The 14,690-nt window shown below is 47.9% G+C and overlaps 1 protein-coding gene across 1 annotated transcript in view; it reads left to right on the top strand.

The window, feature by feature from the left end:
• The window catches only part of GRIP2 (glutamate receptor interacting protein 2), a 293,425-nt gene that overhangs the window by 244,139 nt on the left and 34,596 nt on the right, over window positions 1-14,690 (top strand). Inside the window, exons 8-13 of the mRNA XM_074835669.1 lie at window positions 1,705-1,852; window positions 2,574-2,743; window positions 6,707-6,832; window positions 8,213-8,365; window positions 8,586-8,772; window positions 14,518-14,663. Coding sequence (XP_074691770.1) covers window positions 1,705-1,852; window positions 2,574-2,743; window positions 6,707-6,832; window positions 8,213-8,365; window positions 8,586-8,772; window positions 14,518-14,663 — 930 coding nt within the window. The remainder of the gene's footprint in view (window positions 1-1,704; window positions 1,853-2,573; window positions 2,744-6,706; window positions 6,833-8,212; window positions 8,366-8,585; window positions 8,773-14,517; window positions 14,664-14,690) is intronic.

Genomic DNA, 14,690 nt, shown 5'->3' with positions numbered 1-14,690 from the left:
TCAAACTAAGAGGAGTAGGTATTTTCCTTGCAAAGACAGGTCTACCACCCCAGCAAGCTTTTTTTCATTATTTTTTTTCCTATCTCCTTCCCTTCAGCTGGAGGAATATAAGTCTGTGTCCCTCTTCAGAGGATATGTGCTGGACACACACGGGCTGCAAAACCAACATATAGCTGGTGTTTACTGTTGGAAGAGATCCTCAGTCTCTTGGTGCTTCCTTTGGTAACGAAGGCTTAAGTGCACCTTCTGCAAGCTTTAGCTAGGTCCTTTGTGCATCTTTTGATTTATCTGGGACTACTTTTTGCCAGGGCCTGGAGCTCTCCCCAGTGGTCCTTTTCAACAGAGGATAAACAGTGTTTTATTTGAAGCCTGCATAACCTTTAACATGGCTCATTCCTCCTCCTTCCTCCCCAGGGAAAAAGGGCACTGTGAGCAGACCAGAGCCTGAACATCCTCTGGCTCATCCCCAGGGGAAATTTCCAAGGGAAATTTGTGTCTCCAGAGATTCAGCATCTTCAACAAATCTCAGGAAAGACCTCACTGCAGCTTAGCTTCTGAGATGTGCATTAATGTTCCTGTTTACCAGAGAGCAAGAATGAGCCATGCATCTAGTTTTGGAGCCAAGTAGCATCAGCATTTTTAGCGGAGCACAGCTTTGGAAGAGAAAAGCCTTACTATGAATAATTAAGGGCTGAGAAGGCATCAAGCTCTCAGAGGGCTCTGCTGGCCTTTCCTTCAAAGTGGATGGCGGTGTTTCCATGAATTGCTTTTGTGGGGGGGTCAAACTACATATGGGGTGCTAGATGTGGGAAGTCTGGTGGTGATAACACGTTCATGAGTCCAGCCTCCTTATAATAGCTTAGGTAATCTGGAAGCAAATGTGTGTAACAGAGGTGGAGGGAATTTCTGTCTAATCAGCCATAGACACAGGCTTTCTTTTTCCTCCCTCTTCCTCAGAAGAGATGAATAGGTATGATGCAGGCGTATGCTAACAGGTGTAATTTCGTAGGAGTTTCATAGTCTCACTTACAGCATCTATTAAGCTTATTGCAGAAATTCATCTTTTAAACATGAGTTACCCCTGTATTGTCTGATGGGAGAGAGGAGGCTTTTATAAGCATGCGGGTAGGTAGTGCTGTGTCTCTGCTCCCCCTGTCACACCAGAGGAGCTGAAACGAGCAGTTGAAGTGATATTTTGAAGCTGGTGCTGAAGCACACAGGAATTGACTGACTTGTGTAATGGTAATCAGCACACAAGACTTCCGAGTACTTCAGAAAGTGGGATCCTGTTTCTTTGCGCCTTTTCTTTTTTGTTTGTTTGGGAAGAAGCCTATAACAGTGGTGTCCTTTTGATCTTCCCTTTTTGTGCTTTTAATACTGTTGATGAGACTGCTGCACAGCCTTTGAGCAATCTCTTCCTCAATCTTGCTATTTAACCCCAAGAAAAGAAGCAAGGGAGTTGTGTCCATGAGTGAATTGTTGTAATATCTCTTCACTTCGTCATCATATATATTTTTGTGCAGAAGCAATTTTGCTTCTTGAGTTTACTTCTTTGTTAAGATACCACGTGATACAGATTATAGCATGTCCAAACTACAGGTTTGCTGATACACATGGCAAGTCAGCACTATTGGCCAACCCCCTGCATTTAGAAATGGAAAAGGCTGTATGAGAAGTGTCTTCAGATGCTCTCTTGTTTTGCAGATACTGTAGCAAATGCTTCGGGTCCTTTACTAGTTGAAATAGCAAAGACTCCAGGGTCTACGCTAGGAATCACACTGACAACAACCATGCACCGGAACAAGCAGGTCATTGTCATCGACAAGATCAAGCCAGCCAGCGTGGTGGACAGGTACAGATCTGAACAGGCTGCTCCTAGCTCTACTTTTCCTTTCTCTGCTGTTTTTTCCTCCCCTTGTTAGTTATATACCATTCTTCCCTGCCTTGACTTGAAATGGCCATGTCCACATGTTCATAGCACTAGGAGTGCTAAAAATATCTGACCCAACACCAGTGGACGCTCCTCACTGGGAATGAATGTAACTTAGTGCATGTGAAAGCTGAGCTCTGTTTTAAAACCCTCAGATCTGACTGCCCTGGAGCTGTGGAATGGCAAAAACTTATCCTGGAAACTTCTGGCTAGAGCCTTTTCCTGATGGGCAAGTCAACTAGTCACCTTTTACATGGGGATGCAGAAAGACAGGCTGTTATGCAGCCCTAGCTGTGGTTAGTCGTGTTGCTGAGCTGAACGGCTAGCTTGTAGGACTTAACTCACTGCTGGGTGAGCCCTCAGCCAGCCAGACTAACTATGAGCAGGCACTATTAAAAACTTAAAGGATCTTTCCCAAGCCACCAGTAGCACTGACTCAAGCATGAACCATCTTAGTTAGTATTTTGGGCAATGCTTGAATCTAAAGTTCAAATTGTAAGTAAAAAAATGAGATGTGAAAAAAAAAATTCACATGAATTCAAACAGTAATTCACAGTTGGATTTTGTGTGTGTCTGTTCCCAACTGTAAGGACATGGATTTTGGCCACGTGTATAATTACCTCTCTTGCTGTTTCCTTTGCAGATGTGGCGCGTTGCATGTTGGCGACCATATTCTCTCCATTGATGGCACAAGCACAGAGCACTGCTCCTTATTAGAGGCAACTCAGCTTTTAGCTGCCACTTCAGAAAATGTCAAGCTAGAGATATTACCTGTTCACCAAAGCAGGCTGCCTTTGAAGCCTCCAGAAACAGGTGTGTTCTCCGTGCAAACACTGTTGGTCGCCCTCAAAACTCACTTGAGGTCCCTACTGGGGTTCTTGCTGCTTTTGAATGCTGGCAACAGACTCCAAAGAGAGACATCTGTGGAGGCAAAAAAAAAAAAGAAAATGTTTTGATGAAAAGCATGTGATTAGATGACGTTCTTCAAGGATGTGAATAGGGAAAAAAGGTAACATCTGTGCTTGAATGGGAAAATTGGAGTTGGGAATCCCAGGGTTTTGCAGTGCTGAGTGCTGTGCAAGCTGCTTTCTTAGTACCTCAGATAAGAGACTTTAATGGGGAGAGAGGAAAACAACCTTGGTGCTGGCAAATATATTTCCAAGCGCAGTTTTCATTTGCTGATGCCTGGTAAGGCTTTGTAAAGGACACTTCAGTAGCTAGGCAGGGTCCTTATGGACTTCCTTAGGAAACAAAACTGTAACGTAAGTGTTCATCTTCCAGACCAGCCTGTTTGAACGTGAAGCAGCCAGGGGTAGAGTGAATGCATCTGTAGCTGCTGCTTTCCACCACCCCCCCCGAAGAAATACCGGGGGAAAAAATTATGGTTCTAGTGAAACCAGGCCCAAAATGCCTGTAAACGTCATTAGGAATTCACCCTGGTGAGCATCCTTTGCCCACCCTTAGTTTCTCCTTCCACATGAGAGGCTGACTCAGGCTCTCATATAAACTTCATTGTGATCATAGCCTCAGCCCACGCTTTTGTTACAGTCTGACTGGTGGTCCTGTAATTCAGGTGTTTTGGGTGTGACTGTTCAGTACCAGCCCCTTTTGCAACCATTTTCAATCACTCGTCTGTCGGGGACATGCATTTTATTATTATTGGTGCACAGTAGCCCTGGGTACAGCTCTTCTTTCCATTCTTTTATAGGATAGTTTGGGGAAAGGAGGAAAATATCTGTGCTGTCTTCTTTAGCATGATGCAGTGTAACAAAATCTAATAACATCTCCATGTCTAGAAATAAATCTCTTACATTTCCAGTCCAATTTGTGCAGAATTAAAGCAGTTTAACAAAGGGGATGGATGACTTGACCTTTGTGCCTAAGAAAAAATGGAAAGCTATAATCCTTTTTCAACGGCTGTTAAAATGAACTATTCTCCTTCCATTAGTGCCCTGGTCCTAATCTTCTTTCAGAATATATGCATTCAGCAACACATCAGGAGAAGGAGGATCTGTGGAAGAACAGCTTGGTGTGTTTGCAGCTTTTTTACCCAAACCTCCATAGATCAGATCAGTTTGCTGTGGCAGAAATACAGAACGCAAACTTGGGAGAAGAATTGCAACCATGAACATGAAAAATAAGGGCTATAACAATTGTTCCCACTTTTGATTAAACTCTTTAACACGTGAGGGGTCACAGGGAAGGACGCTGTTCGTCCACATGGCTGTTAGGAGGCAGAGGTGTGTGGCTGGAGAGCTGTGCTTGGGCTTGAACCTTCACCAGTGCTGGTGCGGGTGGTGGGGACAGGAGGGAGAGCGCTTTGGGCAAGAGGAGCAGGTCACAAAGCAGCACTCCTCAGGGCTGTGACAGCCACGGCTCCGTGCAGCCCATGGTGAGCAGCCGAGGAACTGCACCGAAGCTGACAAACTGCGTTTGGACCTGGGAGAGATGCTGCCTTCTGCTCCAGGTGCCGAGTGCCAATTTCACAGGCTGCTTTTTCTGACTTTAGGGAAACAAACAGGGGCAGTAAGGAAAAGTGGGCCGTGCAAAAGCAAACTGTCATGGTTGGCAGGAAAGCGAAGCCCAGGGAAAGCAGCTGAGAAGAGGAGACCGTGCAGACGCATCCCTGTTCAGCATTTGCATTACTGAGTCCTTCCAGTGTGTGCCTGCATGGGGCTTGTCATTATATTTTTTAAAAGTGGTTTCTCATGCAATCAAAATCCGGTTACTGAGGATGTGGAGAGGGATCTGAAGCTGCAGCAGCCATGCAAAAATACAGTCTAATGCTGAAGCACGGGATTTATCAAACTGAGTTTGCTTTCTCTGTGGCTCTGGGGGCATTTGGAGAGTTTGTGGTAGGATTATGCCCTGCTCACAAGATCAACGGGAGCGGATGGTGCCTGGGAGCAGTGCTGGGACGGATCGATTTCCTCAGGCAGGGATGATGGGCGAAAGCTTGGGGAAGGCTGCTCTAGGTTTTTATCACAGAATTGTCCAAAATCTCTTCTCTTCCCTAATGCACTGACAGCTGAGTTTCAAAGGCACTTTTTCCTGTTGTCAGAATTGAGCTAAGAATATATAGACAAATGGGAGAGTATTAATTACTGTAAATGGATTAAATGATTTTGTGTATATGCCCATAAGCTCTGTCCCTCATGTTCTAAGTGTTTAATTTTATTAAGAACCTTCATTTTTGTCTAGATATAGCTACATATATTGATTTTATTTTTGTTTTTAAAAGCTGCCTGGCTCAGAATTTACTTTTGAATCCACAAAATAGAAACCCCAGAGCTGGAAGTGTATTTTTTAAGAGCTTGGTAGCCTAAGTGCTAAACTCACAAAATGTTTAGCAAAGACTAAATACAGTCACTATATTGGTTGGAAAACCTGACCTAAATGATTTGATGCCTGTGCTGCACGCACACAAAATGGATTTCCACCGTTAAAGGCGCTAACAGATGACCTTTAGATGAGATCTCTGAGTGGACTCACTAAATAAACTGAGTCCCTGTCGCAGGTTTGCACCCTCAGAAAGCTCTGGTAGTACCAGTGCTGGCAACGTCTCTGCCGACTTGGAGGACACAGAGCCGGGAGGAAATCTTATCCTGGGAAGGCGGTTGCTAGTCAGTACAAGTGGTTGCGAGGTTAAGAGCTCTGGGATAACTCATGCTGCAGTGATGCTCTGCTGTGGGATGCCATTCATGCTTAGCTGAATAAAACAGATGCTTGCAATCTTGCTCATTAGCCAGCAATTCCTCTCAGAAGAAAATAGATCCAGACAGCATGGTGCAGAAATGTGGGAGAGAAAACCCAGTGCTGTTGGGCAGGGAAAACCAAACTGACCCTGTGCTGCCCAGGGGCAAAAGGAGCGTCAGTGAGAACAGACAAGGGACCTGTGCCTGGGGGGCTGTTTGAGGCACTTCAGAGGAGACTTGTGGCATCATGACTTGAAATCGCAAAGCCACAGTTCCTGGGACAAGGGATTTCCAGATGATGGATGTCATGCTGTGACAGGTTTCTGCCAACACGTACTGGGCCGGGGTCAGGGTTGAAGCTAAAGCAGTCGTGTGCCTTTGAACAGAGTCTGCCATGTTGGTGTCATGTTTCAATTGACTGTTTGCCACAGCGTTGGCATCTTTTCCTGTGCCGGTCGCCCTCCGTAATTGCCTTTAAGCAGTGATGTATAAAATCCCTTTTGTTCTGGTGAGCTGGAGGCGGCCCTCTGCTACTCCTCTCTTTCATCCATATGTGCATTCCCGGGCAAGAGCAGCCACTAAACAACCAAACGCTGAAGCCAAGCAAAGTGCTCAAAGCAGTTCTTGGCATGTGCAGAAGGCGATGAGCCTTGTCCCCGGGAGGGCAGCTCCAGCAGAAAGGTGGGAAACAGCACAAAGAGGTTTCCCCGGTGCTGTCGGATAATGCTGATGGCCTCTGTGGGAAACCTGTGGCTGGAGGGAGCTTCTGCACATCACGCAACAGACTGCAAATGGTAATGACATCTGTGCGCTGCCAGCATGGCTTAGACAGGCCGTTGGCTCAGTTTGCAGAGTTTTTTATGAAAAAGGTGTGGATTTCTGCCACTTTACATCAAGTGTCATGAGGTTACATGGGGATGTGTTTTTGCTGCTGGTGCTTGACACACTGTGGTTGGGTCCTGGCTTGCTCAGAGCCACTATGATGCTCTTTTCTAGTCTCCTGTCTTACGCTTCCTACCTTTTCTTTCTCTCACTTCTCCTCCCTGCCTGTGGTGATTTCTGCTCCCCTGGGTGCCATCAGTCAAGGTGCAGAAGAGTGACCACCACCACTGCTGGGACCCCTGTGTCAACTACTGTCACACCCACCACCCCGGGCACTGCAAGACACCCACTTGGAACCAGGCGTCTGGACAAGATTACTGCAAATGTAACCTCAGCGCGTGGCATTGCCCCCATCCCTGCGTGTGTTCATTCATGTTGTACCCCTCCATTTCCTTAATACCCAACTCTGTATCCTGGCTTCTCACTCGTTTCCTCCTCAGTCACTTGGATCTGTTTCCACAGGTCCAGTGCTGAGGTACAAAATTAGTATCTGCAGCCCAGCACACACAGAGATCTGGTCGCTGCGACAAGAGCGGTGTGCTGGGCAGACCCACGCTCCCATCCTCTAATTGCCTGGTTTTGTATGGCAAAAATGAGTTGCTGTGAGACAAAGAGGGCATCTCTGGTGATGTGTAGGAGATCCAGCTCAGCCCTGATGCCACACAACATGTTAGCAGCAGGATTATGGCTGCTTCAAAATCTGTAAACCCACCTCTGGCAGGAAGCAGGCTCTGTGTGGTCCCAGGTTTCTCATCTTACAGCAGTAAGATAGGGCAGAGGAAAGATTTCACTGTGTCCGAACTGTGGGAAGCAAACAGGGCAGCCCCGTTGCCCAGCAGCTCAAGTTCAAGCTGTGATTTCTCTTTGTATGTATTTAAGGTTCATTAGTGCCATTGTGCCAAGCTGCTGTTGGCCGCCCTGCATCCAGGATGCATTTCTCACTTGGTGGCCTGGATGCTGCAGCGAGAGGCAGCCCAGTCACTGGAGACTGATTCTCCTCACACCAAAAAGGCCATTGAATGACTCGAGCGTGTCCAGAGAAGGGCAACGGAGCTGGTGCAGGGTCTGGAGCACAGGTCTGATGGGGAGCGGCTGAGGGAACTGGGGGGGTTTAGTCTGGAGAAGAGGAGGCTGAGGGGAGACCTCATGGCCCTCTACAGCTACCTGAAAGGAGGGTGCAGAGAGGGGGGATGAGTCTCTTGAGCCAAGGAACCAGCGCCAGGACAAGAGGGAATGGCCTCAAGCTGCGCCAGGGCAGGGTCAGACTGGCTCTTAGGAAGGATTTCTTTCCAGAAGGGGTTGTTGGGCGTTGGAATGGGCTGCCCAGGGCAGGGGGGGAGTCCCCATCCCTGGAGGGGTTGAAGAGTTGGGTTGACCCAGCGCTGAGGGATCTGGTGGAGTTGGGAACGGTCAGTGTGAGGTTCATGGTTGGACTGGAGGATCTACAAGCTCTTTTCCAACCCAGATGATTCTGTGATTCTGAGACACTGCACACCAGAGAGCAATGTCCAGCTGGAGTCCAAGCCCACCTTCACAGCATTCCTGTAGCTGCAAGCCCAGGACAAGGTTCTCACCTTGTCTTGAGCCCTGGAGCTGTGAAGAAGCAGCTAATCTGAACCCCTCAGGTGCTGGGTGAACACCCATTAGGTGAACCCACAGCTGCACTTCTCTGTGCATGTCCTTAAACCGCTCTGTATTTCCCCAGCTCTGGTGGCCGCCAACTTCTCGTCTCCCACTATGAACGCGCAGGGCTTCCCTTGCCAGAACTCGAACACGCTACCTCGCAGCTCCCACCCCATGAGCCCCCGCACCACCATGCTGAGGAGGAGGCAGAAGAAGAAGGAGCACAAGAGCTCACGTAAGAGTGGCAGTGGGCTGGGGCTGCGTCGGTTGGGGTGCACGTGCTTGCCTTGCTGTCCTTATTGTTGACTCTCAGCTGGGGTAGGATCACTCATCTCAGCACTGTCAGTGCCTTCCTCAGCCTCGGTCACTGTCCCCACCCCTGCCAGACCAAGGCCTGTGACCAGATCTATGCTGACTCTGGCTACCTTGACCTTCTGCCTCTCTCCTCCTCTCAGTGTCACTGGCCTCCAGCACGGTGGGTCCCGGCGGGCAGATAGTCCACACGGAGACAACAGAGGTGGTGCTCAGGGGAGACCCTTTGAATGGCTTCGGACTTCAGCTCCAGGGAGGCATCTTTGCTACTGAAACCCTGTCTTCCCCACCTCTCGTCCGTTTTATTGAGCCTGACAGCCCGGCAGAGAGGTTAGAGACCTTGCCCTTGGATGCTGATGGTGCTGCTGCTGAACATTTCATGGTTTGGTTTGTTTTCTCTCCTCAGAGGCTCATTTAGATATTTACTATCATCCTTGTAATATCTCCCATTCTTCACTGGGCATGGTTTACTGTCACTGCCATTTCTGCACTCGTCGGCTGACCGCGGCCTCCCTCGCATCCCAGGTGAACGTCTTGGCACCAGGCTGCGGCTGTTCTGGGAGGAGGAGGAGGAAGGGAGCGTGTGTCTGTGTGAGAGAGTCATTCCCATTCCTTTTTTTTTTTTGTTTTTTTTCTTTCTCTTTGAAAGATAAAGCTTTTGTCTGGGTGCAGAAAGGGGAAAGATCTAAAGAAGTGGGCCCAGCAAAGTGTTTGCTGCCTGGTTTCATTGTAGCAGAACCCAGCTGTATAAATTGGCCTTAAAGCCAAGGTTTTGGACCACAGAGGAAGGCTCTGATTGAGAAGCTAGTAGGTGCTGCGTTTAAGCACTCTTGCTTTTGGCTCTGTAATGCTGGGAAAAGAGCAGAACGGAGGAGTGGCATTAACTGCTGTGTGTCACCCCCTGGGGATAGTGGGAGCAATGACTCCTCTGGCAGCTGAGCTCCAGCTCAGGGGCTCTGGCTAAACTTTTTGCACTACCCTTGCTGGCTGGATTTAAAGTCTGCTCGGGTGCCTGTGCACTACAATGTAGGTGCCCTCTAGCAAGGCTTTTCTTACTAAGCAGCCCAGGTTCCAGCACGGCTTGAGCTCTTGTGGGTGGAAAGGAGAGCTGGTTTCATTAGATGGAATTGCGAGGTGAGCGAGCTGGCGCTTATGCCCCCGTGCTGGTTTCTCTTCCTGCCTGTGATTTCCACTGCTGGTCTATCCTGCACAGGGGTGCCGGGGGTGCAACGACGTAGCAGTGCTCAGTGTCTGCTGCAGACACTTCCCTGGGGAGGAGAAGTTTCTGAGGGCCCCATCAGCATGTGCGAATAGTTTGGTGTCTCCAAGCCAGCCCGGGAAGAGGGAGTTGTATGGCAGGGAGCATCTGCAGAAGGAAATGCAGATCCTTGCTGTGCAGACCAGTCTCTGTGTGGTGGCCTCTCCACGTGGCCAGGGCGGGGGCAAGGTGGAGCGTGAGTGCCTAGTGCTTCTGACTGGGAGGACAGGGACAAGGGGCTGGCGCAGGAAAAAGTTGTCCTGAGTGATGCAGGTTAAGAGAGATTTCAAAAGCCTTTTATGCCTTTTTTGTTTGTTTGTTTGTTTCCAAACAGGGTTTAAAAAGGGATGTGATGGTGTTCTGTTTTTTTAATCCTCTATTACCAGGGTGAACTTGGCTCACATTGCAAAGCACCCAACTCCTTTTATAAATCAGGCAGCAACAAAGCCTGCTGTCCCAGTGGACGAGGGAGATGTGCTGAAATCCGCCTGGCTTTGCTTTATCCTCTTGCCAAGCCTGAAGCGAAAGCAAAGACTCGCAGTGCAGTCTTGCTTGGCTCTGATGTGTCACACACACTGCTCTCCCTCTCGGCTGCCCACCCAGCAGGATTCACGCTCTACTGGCTGCCGCTTTCTGGCGACAGGGAGCAATCCTCTCTGCGTTTGCAGCCTGGATTTGATTTGGGGATTAAATCTCTGCGGTGTATTTCTTCCTTTCCTAGACCATGCTGCTCTTCCTACCTAGCAGGAAAACACTGTATTTCCTCCCCATCTTGAAGTGGTAAGTGCACTGGGTTTGCAGTGAGGTGAAAAAGGCAGGTTTATGTTTTCATTTCACTTTTTGTTTCTTGTTATCTCACAGAGCTTGTTTGCTCCATCCTTCCTAGACACTTTATTCCCTGCCCTTCAGAGGTTCTGCTGTAGCTGCAGCCTGAGACATTAGAGCCTTTTTTCTCCCCTTTACCAAACTGGGCTCTCAGCTGAGGCTGGGCTATGCTCTTTCTTGAGCTGCAGTTATTGCTCTTTGCAAAAGAGGGTGAGCAGTGGCAATACAGGGATCAGGCTTAGCAGCCGGGGTCTGTCCTGCACATTCACACACTCCTGTGCAAAACCTGTGAATCTGAATGTACTGTTGTACAAGCACATGATCCAAAATCACTTTGTCCATCTGGCTTGCCGTGGAGGAGCTGCCTCCTGGGCGTGTATCTAGTTGGAGTACTACCAGGGAGGAGGACGGCATCACCCTCTTTTCAGGGAGGTTGGGCTGCCTCCCGTTTATTATCTGCTTTGTGCTAGCTTGTGGCAGGCGGTTTGAAGCAAAAGCTCTCACCTGCCTGAGTTGTGGTTTGTTTTATAGCCAGTAGCCTCTAATAGACCTCCCTCCCCACCTGTTGTTTTGTTTCCTGGGTGCAAGATGAAGCCTTCAGGCTCCAAATGAGACAGTGATTCAGCCCCTGTTATCAGCAGGGAGGGTGAAATAGGAAGGTGCCTGACATCCCCTCTTGGCTGCCTTGAAACATGCAGCTTTTGTGTCCTTCCTCCTGCAGCTGTCACTGACAGCAGTGGGAGAGTATCTGGCTTCTCCATCTCGGTATCCAAAATCAATGCTTCCTGCTGGCTTACATGTTTTCTAGCTCTGCTCAGACACAATTGTTTGATCATTGTGTTTCTGGCTTTTGAGTATGAATAGTTTGCAAAAGGAAAGTTTAGCAGCTGGGTAAAGCTGTCAGCAAACCTTTGACCTTTTGGGGGCTGGGACCCACCCACCTGTGTGCACACACAGATGTAGTATGCACAGAGATGCGCGTGTCTGACCTGTGCAGGCCCACTCTGGGGCATGTAAGGGCATGACAGGTTGGTTTCTGCAGCCAGCGATGTGGCTGTGGTCACAGCTGCTGCTGCTCACCCCACAGCTGGAGCAACCACGCAGATGCTGATGATGCTGAGGAGGATCTTTAGCACATATCCTGCCCGAGGCTTGAGTATGCGCTGCTCTGTGTCTAGCAAGACACCTCCACTGCTCTGTTGGTGTCTTTGAGCTCAAGGAATGAGTCATGACAAGATGCAAATCTCTGCAACCCCAGGGAGACATTCCTATTGTGGACTCCAACACATCCATAGGGCTGTCTTGCACTCCAGGAGATGCCTGTACTCTTGTTCTCTCTGATTTTAATGCACTTCTCCTCCCGTGATCTCAAAGCACTTTGTGAGTTCTGCTGTTAGACTGCATATCTCTGAGACAAATGCCCTCTCTTTTGGAAAGCCATCCAAAAGGAATGTGTAGGATCCCACAGCAGAGCCAAGGAGAGCTCTGCAGGAGCCTTGGCTCCCTGGGCCCTGCTCCCAACCCAAGGGCACATGCCAGCTGGAAACTGGTGTCTCTGGAATTATTCTGAAGGGTTAACAAGGCACGTCGGGTTTCCTTGCACTTGTGGAGGGAGCCAGAAGGTTGCGGCTTCACTCCACAAACTTTTATAAACCTGCAAGACTGGGGCTTAAACAACAGTGATTGACTGAGGCTAATAGTAAAAGAAATAAAATACTTCTGACCTAACGGAGCTGTTGGCTGTAAAACACCCAGGCAAATCTACCTTGAGTGAAGAAACAGAAGAAACGGTTGTTTTGTGAGAAGGCAGCTCTGGTGAGAAAGGTGGGACATGTTTGCTTTGATGCTGTGTAAAAGTATCCTGTGATCTCTCAGCCCTTGCGGCTGAAACAGTGGTGCCAAAATGGATTGTATATTTAAAAAAATTGTCTTTGCGTGCCCTTGAAAGACAGTGATGTCTGTGTGATGCAGATGTGGATCCCTCCTTTCCGAAAGGTGCATTGTGGCCATAGCAAGAGAGCTCTTGGTGCTGGAGGAGGCATCTCTGTCGTCCTCCTTGCCATCTTCATATTTATAAGCTGATATTTCCAAGCACATCTATGGCTGCATAGCCACAAGTCCAGTGAAGGACTGTAATTAAACTGGATGTAATTTATTCACAAGAGTGGATTCATTTATACACCATGGAGTTGTCTGTCCTAATCCAAGTCTCCTTGAACAAACAATTCTCAATTTACATCTCATAAAATAGCCAGCGTTTTACCATGGATGGCATGAACTCAGGCAGCAGTGTAAATATACTGCAAGTTTAATACCTTTCTACCAGTAAAATAACCTCCCTAGGCTCTCTCCAAACTTGCTCATATCTCAGCTTTTGATGGGCCACTGGCAAAAACTGTTGTGCTTGTGCATTTTTCTTGATTTTAGATGTGTGCAGTTTTTCTTGATAACCTGGCCTTTTTCATATACATCCTGTTGTTTGGAGGTGAATAATGCAGCCCCTGTCCGTTGCCTTTGGTGTTATCTTCATGTGCCTGGAAGCTGTGGTACCATGTTTTCTTACAATTGAATTGGGTGTGAGCGATGAAGAGTGGTTGGAAGGACTAGTAAAAAACAAGCTGTCTTCCATGAAGTATCAGTGGAAGTTGACATCTAGAAAGGAGATGGTGAAGGATGTGCTTGATCAATTAAACAGGAGGGGAATAAAGATTCTCTGAAGAAGGCTCAAAACAGGATAGCTGATGCCTTCTGGGAAATCTTTGTGGTAAAATAACTCCAAATGTCGAGGTGACCATTAGACTTGATCTCATAACCCTCAACCTGTTTAGAGACCACTCTGTAGCTTACATTAATGGTGGATGAAGAATGGTTTCACAAGCTCTGCTCAAGTGGACAGCCTTACAGACAGGTGATGAGTGGAAAATCTGAAAAGATGTGGTTATAGGGAACAAATGATGAAGGGTATAAAGAGGGAAGATGAGCCCCTGGCCAGTCACAGGGAACACCACACTCTTGATTTTGTACAGCCACAGGCCAGCTCATGTTAGCTGTGGGAGATAACTTGGAGGATTGTCTGGCTGGTGTTGCAGTATATTTAAAAAAAAAAAAGGGGGAAGGTGGATAATGAATGTAGGAATGCAGTGGTTCATGTGTGGAAACACCTTGCTTCTAAATCCAGAGGGGTCCCAAGAGACAAACCATGCTGTAGCAGTATATCTCCAACATAGCCTTGCCATCATTGTTTTTCTTCCAAAGTAAAAAAAAACCTGCTGATCTCTGTTCTTGGAGAAAGTGGGTCTAAACCAAAAACCCCAAAGGGCCAGTTGTGGTTATACTGGTGGACTATTGCATCAGAATAATATTGGCCTTTCGAGGCAGTTAAACAGTATCAATGTACGTTTGGCTTCCAGAAATGCAATTACAAGGGATAAATGATTATCCAATTTGCTGAGACGTTTCAGTGAGTTCATTGGATTGTAGCTTCAGTATTAGCCATGTATTAAGCGGAGGAGTCTGTGCAATTTTCAGTGCCATTAGTTTGGGTTTCAGAGGGTGCAGGCACATGGAAAGAGCTGTATACCATTAGATAGGGTAGGAGGGCACATGGCCTTGCATTTATCACTCTCATCTCTTGGCCATGGTGTTGACTTTTGGGACGGTGAGAGTTACTTTTTTTTTTTCCCTGGAAGTTACAGGAAATGTGACCAAAAATGGTTATTTAGCAGCAAAATATGTCTGACCTTAAGCAGACCACAAGAGTTTGCTGCCTTGTGACCTTCCAGGGGCTCTTGGCACTGGGACGGGCATTGCAGAATGAGTTATCTTCTCTTTGGGGCCACTTCTGCAGGATTGGTCACTACTCTGTGTGTCTTGGAACAGATCTGCCTGGCAAAAGTAACTCATGGCTGGTTGTGGGGTTGTTTTTTTTCTCCTTTCCTCTTTTTTTCCTGCCTCCTTGTTCCCTTTCCCTCTTTTCCCAATGTGGACTGCAGGTGTGGGCTGCTGCAAGTAGGAGACAGAGTCCTTTCTATCAATGGCATTGCGACTGAGGACGGGACTATGGAGGAAGCTAATCAGCTTTTGCGTGATGCCGCGCTCACCAACAAAGTGGTGCTCGAGATTGAGTTCGATGTTGCAGGTACGTTGCCAAAGGAATTGCTGCTCC

The sequence above is a fragment of the Strix aluco genome, chromosome 11, assembly GCF_031877795.1.
Source record: "Strix aluco isolate bStrAlu1 chromosome 11, bStrAlu1.hap1, whole genome shotgun sequence".
In the NCBI taxonomy this organism is placed as follows: Eukaryota; Metazoa; Chordata; class Aves; order Strigiformes; family Strigidae; genus Strix; species Strix aluco.
This window is presented reverse-complemented; position numbering and strand designations above follow the sequence as displayed.